At 46.0% G+C, this 22,144-nt stretch overlaps 3 protein-coding genes across 13 annotated transcripts in view; 2 read left to right on the forward strand and 1 right to left on the reverse strand.

The window, feature by feature from the left end:
* The window catches only part of scarb1 (scavenger receptor class B, member 1), a 25,052-nt gene extending 24,713 nt beyond the window's left edge, over positions 1–339 (forward strand). Inside the window, exon 14 of the mRNA XM_054757375.1 lies at positions 294–339. The gene's annotated coding sequence lies outside the window, so the exon portion shown is untranslated. The remainder of the gene's footprint in view (positions 1–293) is intronic.
* Positions 1–16,997, forward strand: part of slc4a5b (solute carrier family 4 member 5b) — a 17,693-nt gene extending 696 nt beyond the window's left edge. For 2 of the 11 annotated variants that reach the window (XM_054757360.1, XM_054757362.1), the window contains exons 2-27: positions 294–355; positions 2,014–2,226; positions 3,890–4,019; positions 4,087–4,247; positions 4,319–4,477; positions 4,597–4,704; positions 5,955–6,010; positions 6,870–7,027; positions 7,098–7,185; positions 7,259–7,413; positions 7,481–7,606; positions 7,670–7,844; positions 7,907–8,040; positions 8,113–8,293; positions 8,353–8,443; positions 8,633–8,664; positions 8,760–8,951; positions 9,440–9,553; positions 9,710–9,823; positions 9,964–10,125; positions 10,205–10,383; positions 10,476–10,548; positions 10,619–10,687; positions 10,873–11,046; positions 12,781–12,942; positions 13,555–16,997. In XM_054757360.1, the coding sequence (XP_054613335.1) occupies positions 294–355; positions 2,014–2,226; positions 3,890–4,019; positions 4,087–4,247; positions 4,319–4,477; positions 4,597–4,704; positions 5,955–6,010; positions 6,870–7,027; positions 7,098–7,185; positions 7,259–7,413; positions 7,481–7,606; positions 7,670–7,844; positions 7,907–8,040; positions 8,113–8,293; positions 8,353–8,443; positions 8,633–8,664; positions 8,760–8,951; positions 9,440–9,553; positions 9,710–9,823; positions 9,964–10,125; positions 10,205–10,383; positions 10,476–10,548; positions 10,619–10,687; positions 10,873–11,046; positions 12,781–12,942; positions 13,555–13,701 (3,415 nt within the window). In that variant the 3' untranslated portion in view covers positions 13,702–16,997. Of the gene's footprint in view, positions 1–293; positions 356–2,013; positions 2,227–2,604; positions 2,842–3,004; positions 3,242–3,889; positions 4,020–4,086; positions 4,248–4,318; positions 4,478–4,596; positions 4,705–5,954; positions 6,011–6,869; positions 7,028–7,097; positions 7,186–7,258; positions 7,414–7,480; positions 7,607–7,669; positions 7,845–7,906; positions 8,041–8,112; positions 8,294–8,352; positions 8,444–8,632; positions 8,665–8,759; positions 8,952–9,439; positions 9,554–9,709; positions 9,824–9,963; positions 10,126–10,204; positions 10,384–10,475; positions 10,549–10,618; positions 10,688–10,872; positions 11,047–12,780; positions 12,943–13,026; positions 13,425–13,554 lie in introns of those variants that run through there. The other 9 variants (XR_008566535.1, XR_008566536.1, XM_054757364.1 and 6 more) reach the window with 9 other exon arrangements.
* Positions 16,998–17,632: 635 nt separating this feature from the next.
* On the reverse strand, positions 17,633–21,151 carry crybb1 (crystallin, beta B1). Its single transcript, XM_054757378.1, has 6 exons — positions 20,985–21,151; positions 20,775–20,919; positions 20,418–20,536; positions 20,128–20,260; positions 18,700–18,842; positions 17,633–17,931 (listed from the first exon to the last, which is right to left on the reverse strand). Exons 2-6 carry the CDS (start codon positions 20,895–20,897, stop codon positions 17,754–17,756), a joined length of 696 nt encoding a protein of 231 aa, XP_054613353.1. The 5' UTR covers positions 20,898–20,919; positions 20,985–21,151; the 3' UTR covers positions 17,633–17,753.
* Between the last annotated feature and the right edge of the window lie 993 nt (positions 21,152–22,144).

A 22,144-nucleotide genomic window follows, 5' to 3' on the forward strand; every position in this document is an offset into this window, starting at 1 on the left:
GTGAGCGCGCCATGGCGACCACACAGGAAGTCTCCCATGCGGCGGCCATGTTGGTGACATGTTAGGTTATTACCGCTCATTTCAGGAGTTGACCTTCATATTTTAACACAAAGTTGCTGTCAATCACTTTCTTCTTGGCGCCGCAGCGTGGAGGGAGGCGGGGGGCAGGGTGATCGGGGTGTTTGCATGGAGTTGTCCCGCCATCGGCCGCCCGCCTGCCATCGACCCGTCACATGTGGGTCCATGTGCCTCGGCCGTGCGTCAGCTAATAAAGTTTGTTGTGTGCCTTTCAGGATGGATCAGCACGGCAGGAGCCGAGCTCAGCGTCGCTATGACGACGACGACGACGATGACGGTGAGCTCACACACACACGCGCACACACACGCGCACACACACACACACACACACACACACACACACACGCCAATCAAAAATATGACAACCTACTTGTTTGTTGGGATAGCTCACATGTGACACACGTTTCCCAGCAAGCGACTAAAAACATCAAAGCATTTGCAGTTGCCACCTTTTTAACTTGCAAATGAAAATATTGAAATGCCAACTTTCTCTTATAACTTTGTCTTGTACTTTGTCTGAATTGACAACTTTTTTCTCTGCAAATTTAGACTTTTTTTCTCCTAAATTTACGACTTTATTCCCGTAAATGGAGGACGTTTTTCTTGTACGTTTACAGCGTTATTTCTTTAAATCTATGACTTTTTTTCTGGTGAATTTACAACTTTATTCCCATAAATGTACGTCTTTTTTTCTTGTGAATTGACTATTTTTTTTCCTCTGCAAATTTTGACTTTTTTTCTCGTAAATTTACGATTTTATCCCTGTAAATTTATGACTTTTTTTCCTCGGAAATGTATGACTTTATTCCCGTAAAATGTACGTCCTTTTTCTCCTAAATTGACAACTTTTTTTTCTTGTAAATTTGCAACTTTATTCTCATAAATTTAAGACCTTTTTTCTTGTAAATTTAAGACTTTATTCCCATAAATGTACGATTTTTTTCTCGTAAATTTACAACCTTTTTTCCCATAAATTTCCGATTTTATCCCTGTAAATTTATGACTTTTTTTCCTCCAAAATTTGTTACTTTAGTCCTGTAAAATTTACGTCTTTTTTCTTGTAAATAGACAACTTTTTTTTCTTGTAAATTTGCAACTGTATTCTCGTAAATGTAAGACTTTTTTCTCATAAATTTAAGACTTTATTCCCATAAATGTATGACTTTTTTTCTTGTCTACTTACGACTTTATTCCCGCAAATTTACGACTTTTTCTCGTGAATTTACAAGTTTATTCCCCTAAATGTACGATGTTTTTCTTGTAAATTTACAACTTTTTTCTAAATTTATAATGACTTTTTTTCCTCTGAAATGTATTACTATATTCCTGTAAACTTTACGTCTTTTTTTCTCGGAAATTGACAACTTTTTTTTCTTGTAAATTTGCAAGTGTATTCTTGTAAATTAAAAACTTTTTTCTCATAAATTTAAGACCTTTTTTTTGGTCAATTTAAGACTTTATTCCCGCAAATTTAAGACTTTTTTCTTGTAAATGTACAGCTTTATTCCCATGAATTAACGATTTTTTTCTCGTAAATTTACAACCTTTTTTCTTGTACATTTCTGATTTTATGTCTGTAAATGTATGCCTTTTTTTCCTCAGAAATGTATGACTTTATTCCCGTAAAATTTAGGTCTTTTTTCTCGTAAATTTGCAACCTTTTTTCTCGTAAATTTACGACTTTGTGAACCCCTGAACTGCAAAAAGTACATTTCAAGAAAGTAAAAAAAAATTCTGTACTCTGTACTCTGGCTTCCTTCCACATCCCGACAACATGCGTGCATGACAGTGCGCGTGTTGATCACCCCTGACATAGGAACTCATGGAAGTAGTCAGTTCCAGGATCAAACTGTGGCTTTATGAGGTCATGTAGAACAGGCGTAGAGGCCATGCAAGCGTAAGAAGAAGTTAAGTCGGGCATTTCGTTTCTTGCAGACGTCCAGCCCTTCTACATCGGCGTTCCCGTGTCCCACAGGAGGAAGAGACGGCGCCACCACTCGCACAACCACGACGGCGAGCGCGGCTCCCGCCACTCGCACTACGAGCACCACGACCACCACGAGTACACCCGCCGAGGATTCTACCACGAAAGCGACGAGCACGACGGCGAAGACTGCGCTCGACTCCCGGAGCGCGCCGACCCCTCGGGTGAGCCGCCATCTTGCCTTGACTTAGCTGGCTGACGTGGAGGTCGTTGGCGTCTCCGCCCCCTGCTGGCCGCTCACACACATTCCATTCAGGGTCACGGGACGAATTCCTGCGCTTTTTGTCCATCGAGGTCATGTGTGCAAGATTAATCTCGCCGTGTCGTCGGCTGGGCTGCGGCCCGCGGTGCGAGTGTGTGATGAGGCCAACATGGAGGCCGTGGAGTCTGAAGCCTTAAGCTGATTAACACTGTGTGTGTGTGTGTGTGTGTGTGTGTGTGTGCGTGTGTGTGTTATTTGGGCCAGCGTGCACGTCCTTCTTGTTTTTGAGCTTTCCGTGTGTGTGTGTGTGTGTATGTGTGTGTGCGTACGCGTGCACGTGTGGGAGGGTCCTCCACGGCTCTGCGGTGCGTGTCGGCCCTCTTCATCAAACTTCAGCCTCTTTGCTCCACAACTTTCATTTACACGAGCAAGGTAGCGGCTAACGGAGACGCAGACGCCGTGGAAGACAAAGTCCAGCGGACGCACGCGGGTGTCGTCCCACAAAGACAAATAAGACCGAGCATGCAGGACCCCGCCATCATGGCTTCCCGCTGGACGCTAGCGGCCTCTCAGATAGGTAACAAACAAGCTACAGCTAATTGGGTTAGCATGTGCTAGCTTGATGCGTGTGAGTGACGTGATGATTGGGGGAGTGGGGTGGGGGTGGGGGGGTCTTGAAGCGGGAAGCGCCTCCAGGCTGGCTTGTTAATGAAGATTGATTGAGGGCGGAACGACAGCAGCTTGTGAGCGCGCCGGCTGACGCCCTCCGCTGGCTTGAGCGTGTAGTGCAGCCACACGCTTCGAGAGGTTTATCGCGATTGGTTGTCGTAAACCCGTGACGAGCTGCGGCGTCCTTCGCGGGCTGACAGTGCTGGTTGGTTTCTTTTGAGTGCACAAGTGCAGCACACCGTCAGTGCACTCAAGATGGCGGCCAACTCAGGTGGTTGCACTTCAGCGTTAAAAAGGAGAAGAAGAAGGTAAGCGTAAGTGGCAAACTCAAGGCCCCAAAATGATTATTATTTTAATCATATTTATCAAATATTTTTACATGTGTTTTATTTTTTGTATTATTATTATTATTATTAATGTATTTACTTTTTTAATACAGTATAGTATATTTTTATTTATTATTTAGAATATTATCATGAAAAATGTTTATATATTTAAAATGTTAAAAATATATTTATATGATTATATAAACATATTTATATTATATTTCTATTTATATATTTCTATTATTAGTATTATTAGTATTTCTTTTATTTAATTTTTTTAAATGTAATATATTTTTTTGAACTCCAAAAGACAATCTTTCTTGCTAAATGCATTTGTGATCATTTTTTTGTCCTGAGAAAGCTAAAATTAGTATTATTTTTGTATTTCTTTTAATAATATTTTTCAAATATTGGTATATATATTAGTGTTATTTACTATTATTCATGTATTTATTTTTTGAATATAGTTGTGCTATTTTAAATGAGGTTATTTATTATGTATAATGTTAACAAATGTTTTATATATTTTATGTTTTTTTGACTTATTTCAATATGTTTATACTATATTCGTAAAAAATCATTTAAAAAAAAATCAAATCATGTGACCTGTGCGCGTCGGCCATCTTGCAGTGTCACCGGCGGCCGAGAGACTGCGTCACATCCTGGCGGAGGACGAAGGCGGGCCGACGCCCACCATCTTCACCGAGATGGACACACTGCAGCAGGAGGGCGGCGAGCTGGAGTGGAAGGAGTCGGCCAGGTGCGCCTCCCTCTTTTGCCCCGCAGGTTGATGGCGTGACGGCGCGCTGACTGTGTGGCCCCCGCAGGTGGGTGAAGTTTGAGGAGAAGGTGGAGGAAGGCGGCGAGCGGTGGAGCAAGCCTCACGTGTCCACGCTGACGCTGCACAGCCTCTTTGAGCTGCGGACATGTCTCCAGACGGGAAGCATCCTGCTGGACTTGGACGCCTTCTCGCTGCCGCACATCGTGGGTGAGTGCCCGCCTCCCGCCCCGCCCCCACGCTTGTTGCCCTTAAGGTCATGTGACGTACGGCGCCCGCAGACGAGATCGTGGAGCGACAGATCGCCGACGGCCTGGTCTCGGAGGACGTGAAGGAGAAGATCAGCTTCGTGTTGCTACGGAGACATCGCCATCAGACCAAGAAGCCCATCCACCGCTCGCTGGCCGACATCGGGAAGTCCTCCGCCGTCGCCGCCCCTAGTAAGCGCACGCACGCACGCACGCACGCACGCACGCCGCTTCTTCACGCTTTGTCCGCTTCTAACACCGCCACGCTTGCGCCGCCTTCTTGGCCCTGACTCCGCCTCCTGTGCGCTCAGACCGTAGTCCTCAGGTGACGCTGAGCCGTAGCACTAGTTCCACTTCCGCCATCCATCGATCCACTGACGACCTGCGCTCGCGACACGCCAGCAGCCTGGGACGCCTGCGTGAGTCCGCACGCACGCACACGCACCTCACACTTTAGCATCCAGTGCTAAAACACCACCGCAGGGGTGTCCAAAGTTTTTTTTTTTTGGCCCGCAGCACATTCTATAAATATCATTTAACGAAAAAAAACAACAGCAAAAATGGAAAAATCATGCATTAATTTAGCAAAAATAAAGTCAAATTATATTTCCAAAACTGGTATCCCGTTACATCAAAGTCGTACTGCGTATCCAATCCTTCACCACCGAGAGAGTTCCATCCCTGCTTATTCCTCGCTGCGATTAATTATGAGTTAACCATGCGATTAATTGCAATTAAATATTTGAATCGATTGACAGCCCTAATCATGAGGCGACGTAATGTCACTCTAGTAGCATAAAGTTGAAATATTCAAGAAAAAATAGGCAGTTTTTTTCAGGGCGCAATATTATGAGAAACAAAAGATAGTAAAGCTGTCACTTTTGGAAAATGGGGAAAAATTGGGGGAAAAGTTCAAATATTATGAGGAAAAATGTCAAAACATCACGAGAAGAAAATGTGAAAATTAACTGGTAACAATTTTATTGTCATAATCATTTATACTAATAATTTCAGTCGCATCGAGTTGAAATATTACACTTCTTTTTAAAGTCAGAATATTACAAGAAATAAGCCAAATAGAATAAAGTTGTATTTTATGGTAAATTCGCTTAGGGAAAAAGTTCTAATATTATGGGAATAATGTCAAAATATTACGAGAAGAAAATCTACAAGAAGAAAGCTGAAATAGTTCGATTTAAAAAAAAAAAAAAGCAACAATAGCAGAAATGGAAAAAAAACAGCTGTAGTTTACAAGAACAACGTCAAAATATTTTGAGAAAAAAGTTGTTTGGTTAATAAAAACACAAAAACGGGAGGGAAAAGAGCAAAGTTTAAGTAAGCACAATGCGGACGTGTACGGTATGTCACCTATACGACAAAGCGGAGATGAAATCTTTGTAACTTTTTAGCATATCTCTCCAAAACATCGACATGGCAACAATGCATCCTTTCATTTTTCACCGGGGGCCTCGCTGGGAAAAGGTTTGGACACCCCCGCTCTCACGCTTTGCTTCTTTTGCTTGTCTGCTTTGGTGTTGCGTGTTGGGAAATCTTATTTGATTTGTGCTTTCATGGAAAGATTCATGTCTTCCTCCTGTAAAAAGAAACGCTGACGTTGTGTGTGTCCACATGCAAACAGCCACAGGACAAGCGTGTGTTGCGTTTACAGATCACGCGCAGAGTCGCAGCATGACCGACATTTCTGACACACCCAGCTCAGACCAGGTAACTCCGTGTGTGTGTGTGTGTGTGTGTGTGTGTGTGTGTGTGTGTGTGTGTGTGTGTGTGTGTGTGTGTGTGTGTGTGTTATTTTCAAGCCACGGTGCGTTCACTTGTTCCACCGCTTCTATTCTGATGTTTTACTGCAATCCCCAGACTTTGTGGATTATCTCCAGTCTTTTTTGGATGATTTGGTGCAAGGTGGCGGCTGTCATGAATGACCGACGAGAGGAGTGATCGCATGAATGAACTGACACGTCTTTGTGACACACGCCGATGTAGTCGCGGGCGAGCGAGTGTGCCGTGGGTTTGACTTTGGGATTATTTGCATTGGCTTTCAATTGTGAATGGCGTCGGTTATCGTGAATCACTCGTGAGGAGCCATAGCATTACTCCTGGCCTCCATAGGAGCACACCGGATGCCCCCAGAGTGTGTCCGACATGAGGGTTCTCGGGTGTCCACGGCTCACCCTCGTCAGAGGTGCCAGCTGGCCTCCGTGCTGCCCCCTAGCTGCCACTGCAGGCTGGGCGTGGCGCCTGTGCTGCCTGTTGGCAAGCTAAGAGGCAAATATTTGCTGCTTAATCTCCTGCCGGCTCTGGGAAAGGAACAAAGGTTCAGTATGTGACCTTATTTAAAACCTTTTTAAAGCTTCTTGTTGCCGCGGCTACATGGCAGCAGTTAGCCTGCACGTACCTTCATAGTGGTGTTAGGTGTCGCATGCAGCAAGTTAGCTTGTAGCTTCTTCTGCAGCGTGAGGACGTTTGGATGGAAGCAGACCTCGGTGTGACTCAGGTGGAGGAGGGTCCAGTTTAGTTACTAGTAACTAGTAACTAAAGTTGTAAAAAAGTAACATTTTGCCGCCAGCTGAAGAACAAATTCATGAAGAAGATTCCTCGCGATGCCGAGGCGTCCAACGTGCTGATTGGCGAGGTGGACTTCCTGGACAAACCCTTCGTCTCCTTCGTGCGTCTGGCTCAGGCCACCACTCTGGGCGGCCTCACGGAGGTCCCGGTGCCGACCAGGTGGGTCTACCTGCCTCTTTGCCCCCTCTAGTGGTAGCATGCGACTTACTGACCAGAGCGTGTCTCACAGGTTCCTCTTCATCCTGCTGGGTCCTCACGGCAAGACCAAGTCCTACAACGAGATTGGGCGGGCCATCGCCACACTCATGGTGGACGACGTAAGGCGCACCGCGACTGGCCGCCCCAGCGGCCACTGCCCTCCTTTCACGTTGTGTCTCCGTGTGCCGCCAGCTGTTCAGCGACGTGGCGTACAAAGCCAGGGACCGCGAGGACCTGATCGCAGGCGTGGACGAGTTCCTGGACGAGGTGATAGTCCTCCCCCCAGGAGAATGGGACCCCAAAATCCGCATCGAGCCCCCCAAGAAGGTTCCGTCAGCTGAGATGAGGCAGGACTTTGCGCCGCTCTGATGACGTCATCTTTGTCGGACGCAGCTCAACCTGGTCTCCTTCCAGGAAGTCTGTGCTGAACCTGAACGAGCTGGGCCAGATGAACGGGGCGGCCGGGGGGGCGGCCGGCGGGGAAGACGAGGAGCTTCCGGCCCCACACGAGCTGGGAGAGGAGCTGAAGTTCACCGGGAGGTAAGACGCACATTCTGGGGGCACAGGAAGTGGACCTAACAGGTTGTCCACCTGGGTCTGAAGGCTGGGCGGTGGCTTGTGGCTGGACATCAAGAGGAAGATTCCGTGGTACTGCAGCGACGTCTACGATGGCTTCCATATCCAGACCATCTCCGCCGTGCTCTTCATCTACTTGGGCTGCATCACCAACGCCATCACCTTTGGCGGCCTGCTGGGGGACGCCACCGACAACTACCAGGTCAGACGTTGACGCTTTCAGCCCTCCTTGTTGTCCTTCCTCTGTGACTCCGCCTCTTTCAGGGTGTGATGGAGAGCTTCTTGGGGACGGCTTTGGCGGGAACCGTCTTCTGCTTGTTTGGCGGTCAGCCTCTCATCATCCTCAGCTCCACGGGTCCCATCCTCATCTTTGAGAAGCTTCTCTACGAGTTCAGCAAGTAAGACGCGTGCAGGCTCCATGGCAGGCTCGCGCATGTCGACCTTTGATGCCATGTTTGCGTGTGGCGCAGGAACAACGGCGTGGACTACATGGAGCTGCGTCTGTGGATCGGCATCCACGCGTGTCTGCAGTGCTTCATGTTGGTGCTGTGTGACGCCAGCTACATCATTAAGTACATGACCCGCTTCACCGAGGAGGGCTTCTCCAGCCTCATCTCCTTCATCTTCATCTCGGACGCCATCAAGAAGATGGTGGGTTAGGTGTTAGCACGTTAGCGTGGCAGCTAGCGCTGAGGCCTGTTTGTGCGCAGGTGGGATCTTTCAAGTATTACCCCATCAACCGCGGCTTCAAGCCCGACTTCATCACGTCCTACAAGTGTGACTGCGTCCCTCCTGACCAGGGTGAGTCCTCCTCACACGCACGTGATGGTGAGGGTCTTCGCGTGTTGACTTTGTCATGCTTGTGTGTCTCGTCTGCTTCCTGCCGTGGCCTGAAAATGTGAGTACGCTGCGACGAGAAGTTTGCTGGTGAGGCTCGTTAGCTTAGCTTGTCATTGTTTGATCCGGCAGCGCGGCACACTGACGCCTCAGCGCCGCTCGCTGACGACAACATGACGCTGCTGGTGAGTGAGCACCTTTGCCGCAGTCACGCTCCAAATGGGTGGCTTCCATTTCTTGGCTCTTCTCCCCATCCGTGCTCCTGCCGGGGGTGCTGCAGTTCAACCTGAGCGACCTGGACTGGAGTCAGCTGAGCAAGAAGGAGTGCGTCAAGTACGGCGGCGCCCTGGTGGGCAAGGCCTGTAAGTACGTCCCCGACCTGGCCCTCATGTCCTTCATCCTCTTCTTCGGCACCTACTCCATGACTGTGTCCCTCAAGAAGTTCAAGTTCAGCCGCTACTTTCCGACAAAGGTGAGACGCCCGCCACAGCACCCGCCGTCGCTTACCCCGCCACTGAACCTGCACGTGATCCCATTTGGACTGTTGCCATGGAAACATTGACTGGGTCTCTGATGGAATGCTGCCATCAGTACACTTCAACAAGTGTACTGTGTACACTGTGCACTTACTTTCTGAGTGTGTGAAGTGTAGTGCTGTCCCTAACCTCCACTTCTGATATCTGAGTGTGCTCAGTGTGCCAACAGTGTACTGCATTTTCATGTACTTGTTAGTGTGAACGCACTCACGCACTCAACAGCTACAAGTGCACCAATTGAGACACAGCCTCATGTCATGTCGCAAGCTAACACTTTTGCTAACATTTTGTTGACTAACAAGCATGAACGTCTAGCCAAGTTTTGACCTCTCGTGTCCGAGGAGCCCTACCAGACCGTATGTGCCACTCACCCCCAACCGAGCACACCCCCATCCCCGTGTGCCCATCTCCCTTGTTGCTGCAGCTCCGTAAGCTGGTCAGCGATTTCTCCATCATCATTTCCATCCTGGTCTTCTGCGGGTTGGACGCCCTGCTGGACCTGGACACCCCCAAACTGCACGTCCCCACTGAGATAAAGGTCCCTGAACGCATCGCCCCTTCTTCCCTAAGTGTGTGTGCGTGTGAGTGAGATGCATTCATGTTCTTTGATTCTCAACAAACACATTCTCTCTTTTCTTTCTCTTGTGCGTGTCTCCCTCACCGTGCGTGTGTTTGTGTGTGTATGGATGCTAAGCTAAGGAAGCTAATCAGTGATTTTGCCATCTTCATGTCCATCATGTCCTTTGTGGGTCTGGACATGTTGGTGGGTTTAGACACGCCCAAACTAATCGTTCCTACTGAGTTGAAGGTATTCTAACCAGTTGCTCTTAGCATGCATGCTAACCACATTCCAACATGTACGCTATGTAGTTTACATACGTTCTACTATGTGTGCAAATATACACTCTATGCTTGTGTTGGTTTATTGACGTTTGTTTGCGTGTGCAGCCCACGCGTTCTGACCGCGGGTGGTTGGTGATGCCGTTCGGGAAGAACCCGTGGTGGTGGCACCTGGCCAGCTTCGTCCCCGCCCTGCTGGTCACCATCCTCATCTTCATGGACCAGCAGATCAGCGCCGTCATCGTCAACCGCAAGGAGAACAAGCTTAAGGTCAGACGTGCACTCCAGCCGCGGCCAAAAGGGGAACCCACCGAGAACCACTTTGGTCTTTGTCCTCCCGGCCCCACAGAAGGGTTGCGGCTACCACCTGGACCTCTTCTGGGTGGGCATCCTGATGGCGGTGTGCTCCTTCATGGGTCTTCCGTGGTACGTGGCCGCCACCGTCATCTCCATCGCCCACATTGACTCGCTCAAGATGGAGAGCGAGTCCAGCGCCCCCGGAGAGCAGCCCCAGTTCCTCGGGGTCCGGTAAGACCGCCATGATGCCCCCACACCAACTCCTCCTGTTCCTGGTGGACGCTTGTCTTTGCTGACTGGACCGTCCCCTCCCTGTCCTCCAGCGAGCAGAGACTGACCGGGACGCTCGTCTTTGTTCTGACCGGACTCTCCGTCTTCCTCGCCCCCATCCTTCAGGTCAGAACCAGAACCAAGAGGATTTCTTGTTAGCATGCTAACCTTGCCATCCACTGACCTGTTGTTTCAGTACATCCCCATGCCCGTCCTCTATGGCGTCTTCCTGTACATGGGCGTGGCCTCACTCAGCGGCATCCAGGTAGCTTCGCTTGTTTATACAGCCTACACCTTAGCCTGTGTACATACTCTAGTCTATGTACTACAGTACATACTACTCCATACGCTACTGTACACACTACTGTAGTCTATGTACTACTGTACATACTATTGTGTATAATGTATATTGTGTATATAGTGTACTTACTGTGTGTGTTTGTGCGTTAGTTCTGGGAGCGTATCAAGTTGTACATGATGGCTCCAAAACACCAACCAGACTTTGCCTTCCTGCGTCACGTCCCCCTGAGACGCGTCCACCTCTTCACTCTTGTCCAGATCACCTGTCTGGCCGTCCTCTGGGTCCTAAAGTCCACCTTTCTCGCCATCATCTTCCCTGTCATGGTCAGCACGCCGCCATCTTGTTCACTGATATTGCTGATGATTGATAACATCTACCATTGATTATTGATTACTGTCATTGATGATTGATATCCTCTACCATTGATCATTGATATCATCTACCATTGATCATTGATTCCTAACATTGATAATTGATATCATCTACCATTGATCATTGATTACTAACATTGATGATTGATATCATCTACCACTGATGACTGATCACGTCTATCACGGATGACTGATATCATCTACCATTGACAATTGATAACATCGACCATTGATGATTGATTACTATCATTGATGATTGATATCATCTATCTATTAATATAATGTACCATTGATGATTACCTTCATTATATTGATAACATGTACCATTGATGATGATATCATCTACCATTGACAATTTATATAATCTACCAGTGATGATTAATTACTATCATTGATGAGAGGTAACGTGTACCCCTGATGATGGATATCATCTACCATGGATGATTGATTACTGTTATTGATGATTGATATCATCTACCAGTAATGATTTATTGCTATCATTAATGACTGATAACGTGTATCATTGATGATTGATATCATCTACCATTGATGACTGATTACTATTATTGATGATTGATATCATCTACCATGGATGATTGATTACTGTCATTAATGATTGATATCATCTACCATGGATGATTGATTACTATCATTGATGACTGATAACGTGTATCACTGATGACTGATATCATCTACCATTGATGACTGATTACTTTTGCTATATTGACAACATCTACCATTGATGATGATAACGTGTATCACTGATGATTGATATCATCTACCATTGATGACTGATTACTATTATTGATGATTGATATCATCTACCATGGATGATTGATTACTGTCATTAATGATTGATATCATCTACCATGGATGAGTGATTACTATCATTGATGACTGATGATGTGTATCACTGATGATTGATATCATCTACCATTGATGACTGATTACTATTATTGATGATTGATATCATCTACCATGGATGATTGATTACTGTCATTAATGATTGATATCATCTACCATGGATGATTGATTACTATCATTGATGACTGATAACGTGTATCACTGATGACTGATATCATCTACCATTGATGACTGATTACTTTTGCTATATTGACAACATCTACCATTGATGATGATAACGTGTATCACTGATGATTGATATCATCTACCATTGATGACTGATTACTATTATTGATGATTGATATCATCTACAATGGATGATTGATTACTGTCATTAATGATTGATATCATCTACCATGGATGAGTGATTACTATCATTGATGACTGATGATGTGTATCACTGATGATTGATATCATCTACTGATATCATCTACCATTGACGACTGATTACTTTTGCTATATTGATAACATCTACCATTGATGACTGATAACGTGTATCACTGATAATTGATATCATTTACCATTGATGACTGATTACTTTTGCTATATTGATAACATCTACCATTGATGATGATAACGTTTATCACTGATGATTGATATCATGTACCAGTGACGATTGATTACTTTTGCTAGAATTGATGGATTACTAAACGTGGATCATTGATGATTGATAAGTCTTGCTAAGATGGATGAGCGTTATTGTGATTGATCAGGACATTGATGATGATGTTGGAGGATCAATACTGCGATTGAAGGTGATTGGGGTGAGTGTCGTGCATGCAGATCCTGGGTCTGATGGTGGTGCGGAAGCTTCTGGACCTGATGTTCTCTCAGCACGACCTGGCCTGGCTGGACGACATCCTGCCTGACAAGGACAAGAAGAAGAGTGAGGACGACAAGAAGAAGAAGAAGAAGAAGAGCCCGGAGGCGGAGAGCGACGAGGAGGTGAGCGTCAGGGCGCCATCTTGCGGTGGCTGTGTGTAAACTAACACGAGACTAACACGCTCAACGTCTCCGCTTCTTCCACAGTGCTGCTGACTCAGCACTTTTCTTTAACACTTTTCATCCACTAACACCAACATCAGTGTCCTCACCTCACTCCTGTTTCTGTGGGACACTTGGACACGCCACCATGGAGCCACGGGTGCAGACATGTGACCTCAAAGGGGGCGGAGAATACATTAGTGACACCGGGGACTCTTTTTAGTGGCGGATGACCGTTTGCTTTGGTGGTCTTTTTTCCCTGCATGTTGACTCCTCCCTCTTTGTGTCGCTCAGCCCTGGAGCCCCGCCCCCTCCCAGATTCCATTGGAGGTTGTACAGCCAGACTCCGCCCACAATTGCCCTCCCATCCCCACCTGTGACTGTGAGTAGTTCCTTCCCCATGTGTAAAGTTTTGTTGTTCAATAAAGTTAACTTTTGTCTCATCTTTGCTTTACCCGCTAACCAGCTAGCTAGCTGCTAGACTGTTCATACAACACAAATCGCTAAATTAGTCTTGTCTTGATAAATGTATGTGTATGTGTGTGTGTGTGCGTGCGTGCGCATGTGTGTCAGGAGGCCGAGCGGTACTCAATGTTGGCGTGCGATCAGAACCAAGCGGACCGCAGATACTGTGTGCTGAAGCTGCACGTTCCCTACAGCGACCTGATGTTGTCCCCTGACTCCGCCTCGACGCCGCCCAAAGTGTCTCTTTTATTTTGAAATGTAACTTGTGTGCGTGCATATTTATTAGCTGCTTCCTCTGTAGAGCGCCACCTGGTGTTGGATCCGCAATAACCGTGGTGGCGACCACGTCATGAAATAAAAAGTTGTCACTTTAGAACAAAAATAACTTTGGACAATCTTGGGCCAATCAGAGAAGACGCCACGGCTACAGGAAGTTCTCTCCTCGATGTGGTGATTGGACTTTCTGCTCTTGTGAGCTCGTTAGCATCGGAGGTGTTAACACAATGTATTCTGGTTGGTTGTTAGCCCACTGCTAAATTTAACTTTTCTGTTGTATCCGCAATAACAGTGGCGACCACGTGATGAAATAAAAAGCTTTCTCTAGACCAAAAATAACTGGACAATCTTCGACCAGTCAGCGATGACGTCAGGACTACAGGAAGTCGTCTCCTAGATGTGGCTCGTGCGAGAATGTTAGCATCAGGACTTCCGGCAAGATGGCGTTCAGGGCACAAGCAACTTTTTAAGTTCCGTTTGCTTGGTCCCAAGCTTTGATTTAACTGTCCTCTTCAGACAAAAATACTTTTGTAACTTCTTTATTGACAGTTTTTCAACTTGCTGGAACAAAAGAAAGTGACGTATGACGTAGGTTGCCCTCATGGACAAAGATTTTCCTCCGCTCAAAGCTAACGGTAAGGCCGGGAACCCACTAGCCTTTCATACCCACACAGCAAATGCAGATACTACTCCAATGGATACCGCTAAACCAGGCAAAGCTAACGTCAGCAAAACCAAAGGAGCTGATGCCGCTACTCCAATGGACACATGAAAACCAGGCACCAGAAGACCGATAAACACCACGTCGAAAAAACTACCACCCGCTAAGACAATGGAAACCGGACCCGAGCTCTCCTTGGCTGACGTCCTGGCATCTATTCGCAGCCTGGGAGACAAAGTAGATGGCATCGGAAAACAACCTAAAGAGAACTCTTGAGTTGCTTATCAGCATTGCGGGTGCAGGCAAGAAAGAAAACGGACGGAGTCGGCAGGTCATGCAGTTCGTGACGAGACTTCACCGGGATGCGGTCTGGAAGACAACGAAGGACTCTCAGGGGTCCGTTTCGTCCAAGACTTCACCAGAGAGGACAGGCTGGCTAGAGAACAACTACGGCCACAAATAAAGCACGCTAGAGCCCAGGGTAAGATCCACATCGCAATTATTGATGGGCGTGTAGCCACTGCACCAAATAGTTTGATCATAAAGCAAGTTGATGCTTTACAAGCTATAAGTTCCTTATAATAAACAAGAGTTTTGTTTTCTACTTGTTCAAATTGAGTGACAAATTGTCACTCTCTCCCAATTTCTGTTCATTCTGACATTTCAATGAATGTCTTTTAATTATGGAGAGTCTTTGTTCTAAGTTGAGATATTCACGTCTCTGAATACAGAAATATTTGAGGACATTGTCGACACTGTTTTTAGGGACCCGCCTAAAGTTTAAGTTCAGCTTCAAAAGCAAGCTTTTTGTTCTTTAAGGTTTTACACCTTATTTTTTGTTTTTGAGTGAACGTGTGTGTGAACGATAATGTCTTTTCGGTGTCATCTAAAACTGCTGCCAGTGAACGCTAGAGGTCTAAGAGATAGTATCGAGAGAAAGGCTTTATTTCTATTTTGCAAAAGCAGAAGCTCTTGATGTATCCTACTTCAGGAGACCCATTCAAATGAAACAAATCAATGCGGAGACGAAATGATTTTGTCACACGGTAGCCTACATCAAGATCAGCAGGTGTTGCAATTTTACTCAATAACCCAGCAGGGAAAGTAATTGCTAACAAACGTAACAGTGGCCGATAGTGTGGGTAATGTGTGTGCTCCAAATAGACAATTACACACTCATTTTAGCAAATATTCATGGACACTGTAACACAGCACAAAACAGAAGCCTTCTTACTGAGATTAAAGAAATTATTCTGCAATTTAAAACGAAATACGTAACTGAAAATAGAATACTGGGAGGGGACTGGAATATGGTTGAAGATGATTGGCGGGACAGACTTCCTCGCAGATTTACAAATCCTGCCCCTAATGCTATGCTAGCTGACTACCGTGATTCACTAAACCTAGCAGATACATGGAGAGAAGAATCAGATGTAATCACTGTCATCCACACAGCCCTCACCTGGTCTCACAACACCCAACAAATTCTGAAGACGTCCCAAAGGAGACTGTACTTCCTGAGAAGACTGAGGAAATTTGGCATGTCCACCACAATCCTGAGTTGCTTCTACAGATGCACTATGGAAAGTGTCCTTACCGCCTCCATCACTGTTTGGTACGGTAACTGTACAACACGTGATAGGAAGGCACTCCAGCGGGTGATCAAGACCTCACAGAACATTGTTGGGGCAGCCCTCCCCTCACTGCAAGACATTTATAAAACTAGAGTCCTACGCAGAACACACAACCTCATCAAGGACAGCACACATCCACAACACTCATTATTCACACTCCTACCGTCAGGCAGACGCTACAGGAGTTTGAAGTCCAGGACCACAAGGCTGGCAAACAGCTTTTACCCACAGGCCATCAGGCTTCTCAACGAAGCACTCACACACGCCGCACGCAACACACGCACACACTCATAGAACTTTATTTATGTATTTATTTGTATTATTTATTTGTATTAATGTGTCTTCTGTTGTTGTTGCTTAATTTATTGGTATTTATGTTTTGTTCTTTTTTCTTTTCATTTTCTTGTGTTTTCTTTCTTTTCTTGGGAGAATGAACAGAACAAGAATTTCATTGCATATCAGAACTGCCTGTTTTACTATGCATATGACAATAAAACTCTTGAATCTTGAATCTCCCATCTTATGGATGACCAAGGCACCTGCTTATCATATGAACACTTCTGTTCAGTTCATAGTATTCATTGGAGAACATCTGAATTTCATAAAGTACTCAAAGCAATTCCTACACCAGTCAAACAACTTGTACAAAACATTGATTTGGAGAGTCTGCCCCCTCCTAATTTACCAGTACTCTACATCAATGAACAAGATAACACTCTATATCCAATACGTTCAAACACCAACTCCATGATGCACAAGTTCTCTCATGTAGAGGTTAAAACATGGAGGAGCCAATATCTAACATTCCCTGTACGGAAGTACCTTTTAAGACCTTGAATGAGATTGATCCATCCAGTGAAATGCTAAGAGTAATTCATATTGACCATAACTACTGTATTATCTGGGACTCAGAGATTGAAACCACGGACCATCTTTTCTTTCACTGTATTTACACAAACACATTTTGGGAGGACTTTGAGGACCGGCTTTCTTCTCAAATCCACGATGGACAACATCTTATTTGAGGTGAGCCTGGAGGAATCGCAAACGGACTGTTATAAATAATCTGTTTTTACAATTCCAAATATTTCATTCATTGCTCAAGATAGAAACAAGTAAAGCCTTTTTTCAGTGTTCAAAAACATCTTGTAGGAAATGATCTAACTGCCTTAAAATGTATGAAAGGTAAAAAAAGCAACGTCACTCTTGAATGCAGGTGAAAATATTCGAAGACCTCGTGTTTATCGTGCAGTCGTGTGAATATGTTTTTGTTTTACCTTGTGCCTTGAAGTTGTTGCCATAGTTGTATGTATATACTTCAGTTTTCTTTATTGGGGGTGTTCTAATAAAAATTAAATGTAAAAAAAAGAATGTTCGCATCAGATCCCGGTAGCTCGTTAGCATGGTGTAGTTAGCATACCGCGACATTTCAACGCGTTTTAATTCTCAAATGTTCGGCTAGCTTTAGCAACCAGTAGCATCAATTCTCTGAGTGAAAGTGAAGCTAATCCTGCTAGCTTCTTCCCGATGGATCGTGATGGCGTTCTGCCGTGACGTCATGTGTGACTGTTCTAAAGTTGAACTCGATGTTGAAAGGTGACGCAGGCAGCATGGATTGTTTTCCACAATGTGTTTTATTAGTTAGCACCATAAAAAGTCAGGAATCTCTCCCGAATGGGGGAGAAAGGAGTCAGTGGAGGAGTAAAAAGTTGCACCGCGTGGCCAGCAGGTGTCGCTCACTTGCTGGCGGAGGTGAAGGTGAAGCATCCTCTCTGGTGGAACTGCATGTCTCTGATGCGACGCACGGACTGGATCTGAGGCTGCATGGCCGAGAAGTCGTTGTAGTGCCGGAAGTCGCCGCACTCAAACAGGTACTGGTAGCCTCTGTAGCCCGGGTACTGGTAGCCCACCCACCTGAGGGACACGTCACGACAACATGAGCAGGAGCGCTTTACGACACGTTCACGTGATTTAACTAGTTGGAAGACGGAAGGCTGCGTCTCTGTTGGCGCGCTTGCTTGAGACTGAAAAGTGCGGTGCACGGTCAGTACCCGGATGTTATGCTCGTGACTGACACCACCCTCAATAGTAATAGCGGAAAGGGAGGGACTAAAGTGACCATTTAAAAAGGAGGTAAACGTGCAAAAATGCGATAGTCAGATGAACTAAGTACACTTAATGGAGTGTACTGACGCAGACTTTCAATGCAACTTCAGTCCACACGGGGGCGCTGCTGTTTGCTTTCTACTTTAGCGGCCAGTCAAACGTTCTACTGCTTAGTCAAAAGGTTTTATGGGAGTGGAAAGAAAATGTCTGAAGTGTGTTTATTTTTGTGGGACAAAATTTACTTGATCTTCACAACAAAAGCGCCAAAAAGTGGCGTATTTGACACTGGGGGTGGGGGGTGGGGGTGGGGGGGGTCTCAAGGACGTTTGTACAAAGTCAAGGTGAACGCCAGGACACGTGCTAGCTACTTGCTAGCTAAGTTTAAGTTTAACTGCTAGCGCCGCTTGGCCTGCAGCGCTTCTGCTGGTGGAACAGCAAACAGGAAAGAAAAGTCAAGAGTAAAGTACATATTTGTGGACAAACAAGAAGTCAGCTCCCGGCCCTGTGATGACATCACCGCGCTTGTCATCTACAAGAACATTAGCACTGAGGAGGCCCAATATTTGTGGAACTTACGCTCCTCCTGGCACCCTCACGCTGCCCACTCGGTCACAGAAGCCGTGCGCCCACAGGGTGGGAACGTCGTCCTCCTGGATCTCCATCTTGTTGCCCTTGAAGTCAGACAGCTCGTGTAGGCAGATCTTGTGCTCCAAGCTGTCCTGTCAACAACGACGACACAAAAAGACATCCATCATTAGCATCATCAACACTTCCTCCAGCTACACCTATGTTAGCTGGCTAACTACCTGGCTAAATTTGAACTAATGTGATGAATAACTGGTTAATATGCTAAGTACTTTCAAATATGCTAGCTAACTGGCTAATGTGCTAGCTACCTGGCTAAATACTAACTAATGTGATAAATAACTGGTTAACATGCTAACTACTTTCAAATATGCTTGTTAACTTGCTAATATGCTAACTGCCTGGCTAAATACTAACTGTGTTTAATAACTGGCTAATATGCTAACTACTTTCAGATATGCTAGCTAAATGGCTAATGTGCTAGCTACCTGGCTAAATACTAACACATGTGTTCAATAACTAGTAAATATGCTAACTACCTTCAAATATGCCAACTAACTGGCTATATGCTAACTGATGTGTTCAATAGCTGGTTAATATCCGAGCTACCTTCAAATATGCTAACTAACCAGCTAATGTGCTAACTACCTGGCTAAATATGAACTAATGTGAAAAATAACTGGCTCATTTGCTCTGCGATGCATTAGTTAATGTGCTAGCTAACTGGCAAAAATGCTAACTACCCATCACAGGCTAATGTCCTGACTGCCTGGCTAAAATGGAACCTATCTGGCTAAATACTAACTAGTGTGCTAACTGGCCAATAAGCGAAATACCTTTTGAATGTGCTAACTGTCTGGCTAAAATGCAAACTCCTTGGCTAAATACTAACTAGCGTGCTAACTGACTGGCTAATATGCTCACCAGTGTGGTGACTGGCTAATTTGCTTATTAACTGGCTAGCATGCTAACTACCTGGCTCATGTGCAAAATAGTATGCTAACTAACTGGCTAATTTGCCAACTATCTGGCTAATGCGCTAACTAATATGACCACTAGGTGGCTAATATGCTACCTGGTTAATATGCTAACTGACTGATGTTCTGTGCACCTGACTACGGTGCTAATATCTTGCCAATGTGCTAACTACCTATTTTTACAATGAACTGGTTAATGTGCTAACTCATTGGTGAATGTGATAACTACCCATCTAACACACCAACGACCGTGCTAATATGCAAAGTAAGTGGCTAGTATGCAGATTAGCTCGCTAGTGTTCTAGCTGGATAATAATATGCATGTTTTGTGTTCCAAGCTGAAGGAAGGAAGCCATCAAGCTCGGTGTCCATCATTAGCGACGTGCCAACACGTCCACCAGCGTGACCTTTAGGTGTAGGGTTAAAGGTCAGTGGGCGGTACCATGCGGATGGGCCTGAGGGACACGAGGCAGTCACTGCGGTAGGAGTTGCTCCAGGTGTCCCAGCGAGGATACTCCCCCTTCTCCAGGATGAACATCTCCCCACGGAGGTTGGTCTGCTCAAAAGCAACAAAGCTGGAATAGGGGGGGAGAGGGGGGGTGGGGTGCCGACGGGCATGGTCGGGTGGGTGGGGGCACGGAGAGCGGAGGGGGGAGGGTTGGGTCGACAGAGAGAGCCATGAGTGGACAGGTCAACACATGGACTTGTCTGGGGCGGGGGGTGTCTTCTTACGGGCCACTGTCCACGATGAGACTCCTGACTCGGTCCAATCCTCGCTCGCACACGTTCACGCACTCGCCCTGGAGCTCCAACATCCTGCCCTGGAAGTTCTCCTGGTCGAACAGCATGATCTGCACACACGCACCAGCAGGGGGCGTCACCGCACGCGCAATACTTGCATGTACACACCGTCCCTCCCCTTACAAGATGGCGACTGTGGGGGTCCTGCATGTTCACATCACGCACTTAGGCACTCAAAAGACTAAGTGCAAGTAGCCAAGTGTGCACTTATTGTTTCTAAGTGTGGTATGTTGTCATGTGACCGTGGGGGGGGGGGCAGGGCAATGTGTGTTTTGAAAGCGGACTCACTCTGAAGGATCCCAAGCCGGGCTCGCCCGTCTTGGTGGCCTTGCTGGAGGCGGCGGGGGCGGGGATTCCCTTGTCTTTGGGGTCAGCGCCCTGGCTGGAGGCAGACTTGGCGGTCTGAGACATGGCGGGGGGGCTTCAGGAGAGTCTGGGCGGGAGACGGAGGTGGTGATGATGATGTTAGCGAGTGCGTGCGTGCGTGCGTGCGCTTACCTGGGTCGGGTCTGTCCTGCGGTGTCGCGTGAGGCAGGCTGGCTCAAGCTGGTCTCCCCCCTCGCTCCAGGCCAGCTTTTATAGTCTGGCAAAGGTCGAGCGCCGAGGCTCCCGGCACAAAAGAAAAAGCCTCGTCATCAGAGTCGGGCCGGGCCAATGCCGAGCGGCTCGTGGCATGGCCTGGAAGCCTGTAAGCACTTTACCAGGAAAGGAAAGCGCTGAGCGAGGCGTTTCGGTTTGTGTTGCTTCGGGGGCTCAAAGCGGCTCCACGAGGAATGTAAAGAACCCACCGTGATGTCATCACCTGCTAGCTCCTAGCATCTTCACACCTCCTTCGCATTCACTTATACACTTCACCTTCGTTCACAACTCACAACTTCCTGGTTGCTAACCCGACATGCTGGCCTACGCTAATGCTAACTGGCTCATATGCTAACTCGCTCATGTACTAACTAAAAGACTGAAGTGCTAACCGGTGATGTGGCTAGAAAGAAGCTAGCTAGCTATGATTCACTAACGCGTGGATTACAGAAGGGATTAAATGACATCAAATGGGATTGTTTGTGCTATAGAAGAAGGATTAACACGTTTGCTACGTACAGATTATCAACGCTAATCTCATCGCGTCGTCTCACACTTTCATTCGGTCATTTCTGTACTTTGGTGTAGTAAAACATGAAGGATAAGCAGGAAGAGGAAATGTCCATTTATGGGCGCGTCATTTCTGCTCATTTTATGGATGATGGCAGTATGGCTAACAGGAAACAACTTTATTTGTCACGTTAGTCTCAGCATTGAATTTATCCTTTTGAGGAGCAGTGGCCTGTCATACACCCAGGACCTCTGAATTACTCATTTTCATACTTTTTAAATATTTTATATTGATTTTATACCAAATTGTATATTCTTTTTATGTTGGTTTTAAAGCGTTTTTTTTGTTTGGAATTTGTATGTTGATTTTTAGATTTGTTTTTCTATTCTGTATGAATATTTATCTTCATTGTAAAGTTTGTTGATATCTTTTATATTCAAATTGATGTAAATAATTGCACTGTATTGTCAATCAGTTGTATTGATGCAGATTTTTATGTTTTAGTTCTGAATTTTGATTGAGATGTTAACATTTTCCCAAGTTGCATGTTTGTTGCAGTCACTGTTAC

Source organism: Dunckerocampus dactyliophorus, chromosome 17 (genome assembly GCF_027744805.1).
Source record: "Dunckerocampus dactyliophorus isolate RoL2022-P2 chromosome 17, RoL_Ddac_1.1, whole genome shotgun sequence".
NCBI classification, from domain to species: Eukaryota; Metazoa; Chordata; class Actinopteri; order Syngnathiformes; family Syngnathidae; genus Dunckerocampus; species Dunckerocampus dactyliophorus.

Excerpts from the sequence above, each read along its gene's own strand:
- crybb1 (XM_054757378.1), bottom strand. The coding sequence starts at position 20,897 with ATGTCTCAGACCGCCAAGTCTGCCTCCAGCCAGGGCGCTGACCCCAAA. Across the intron at positions 20,537-20,774 it reads CCGGCTTGGGATCCTTCAGA|ATCATGCTGTTCGACCAGGA; the intron begins GTGAGTCCGCTT and ends GCGTGTGTGCAG. Across the intron at positions 20,261-20,417 it reads CTCATCGTGGACAGTGGCCC|CTTTGTTGCTTTTGAGCAGA; the intron begins GTAAGAAGACAC and ends CCCCTATTCCAG.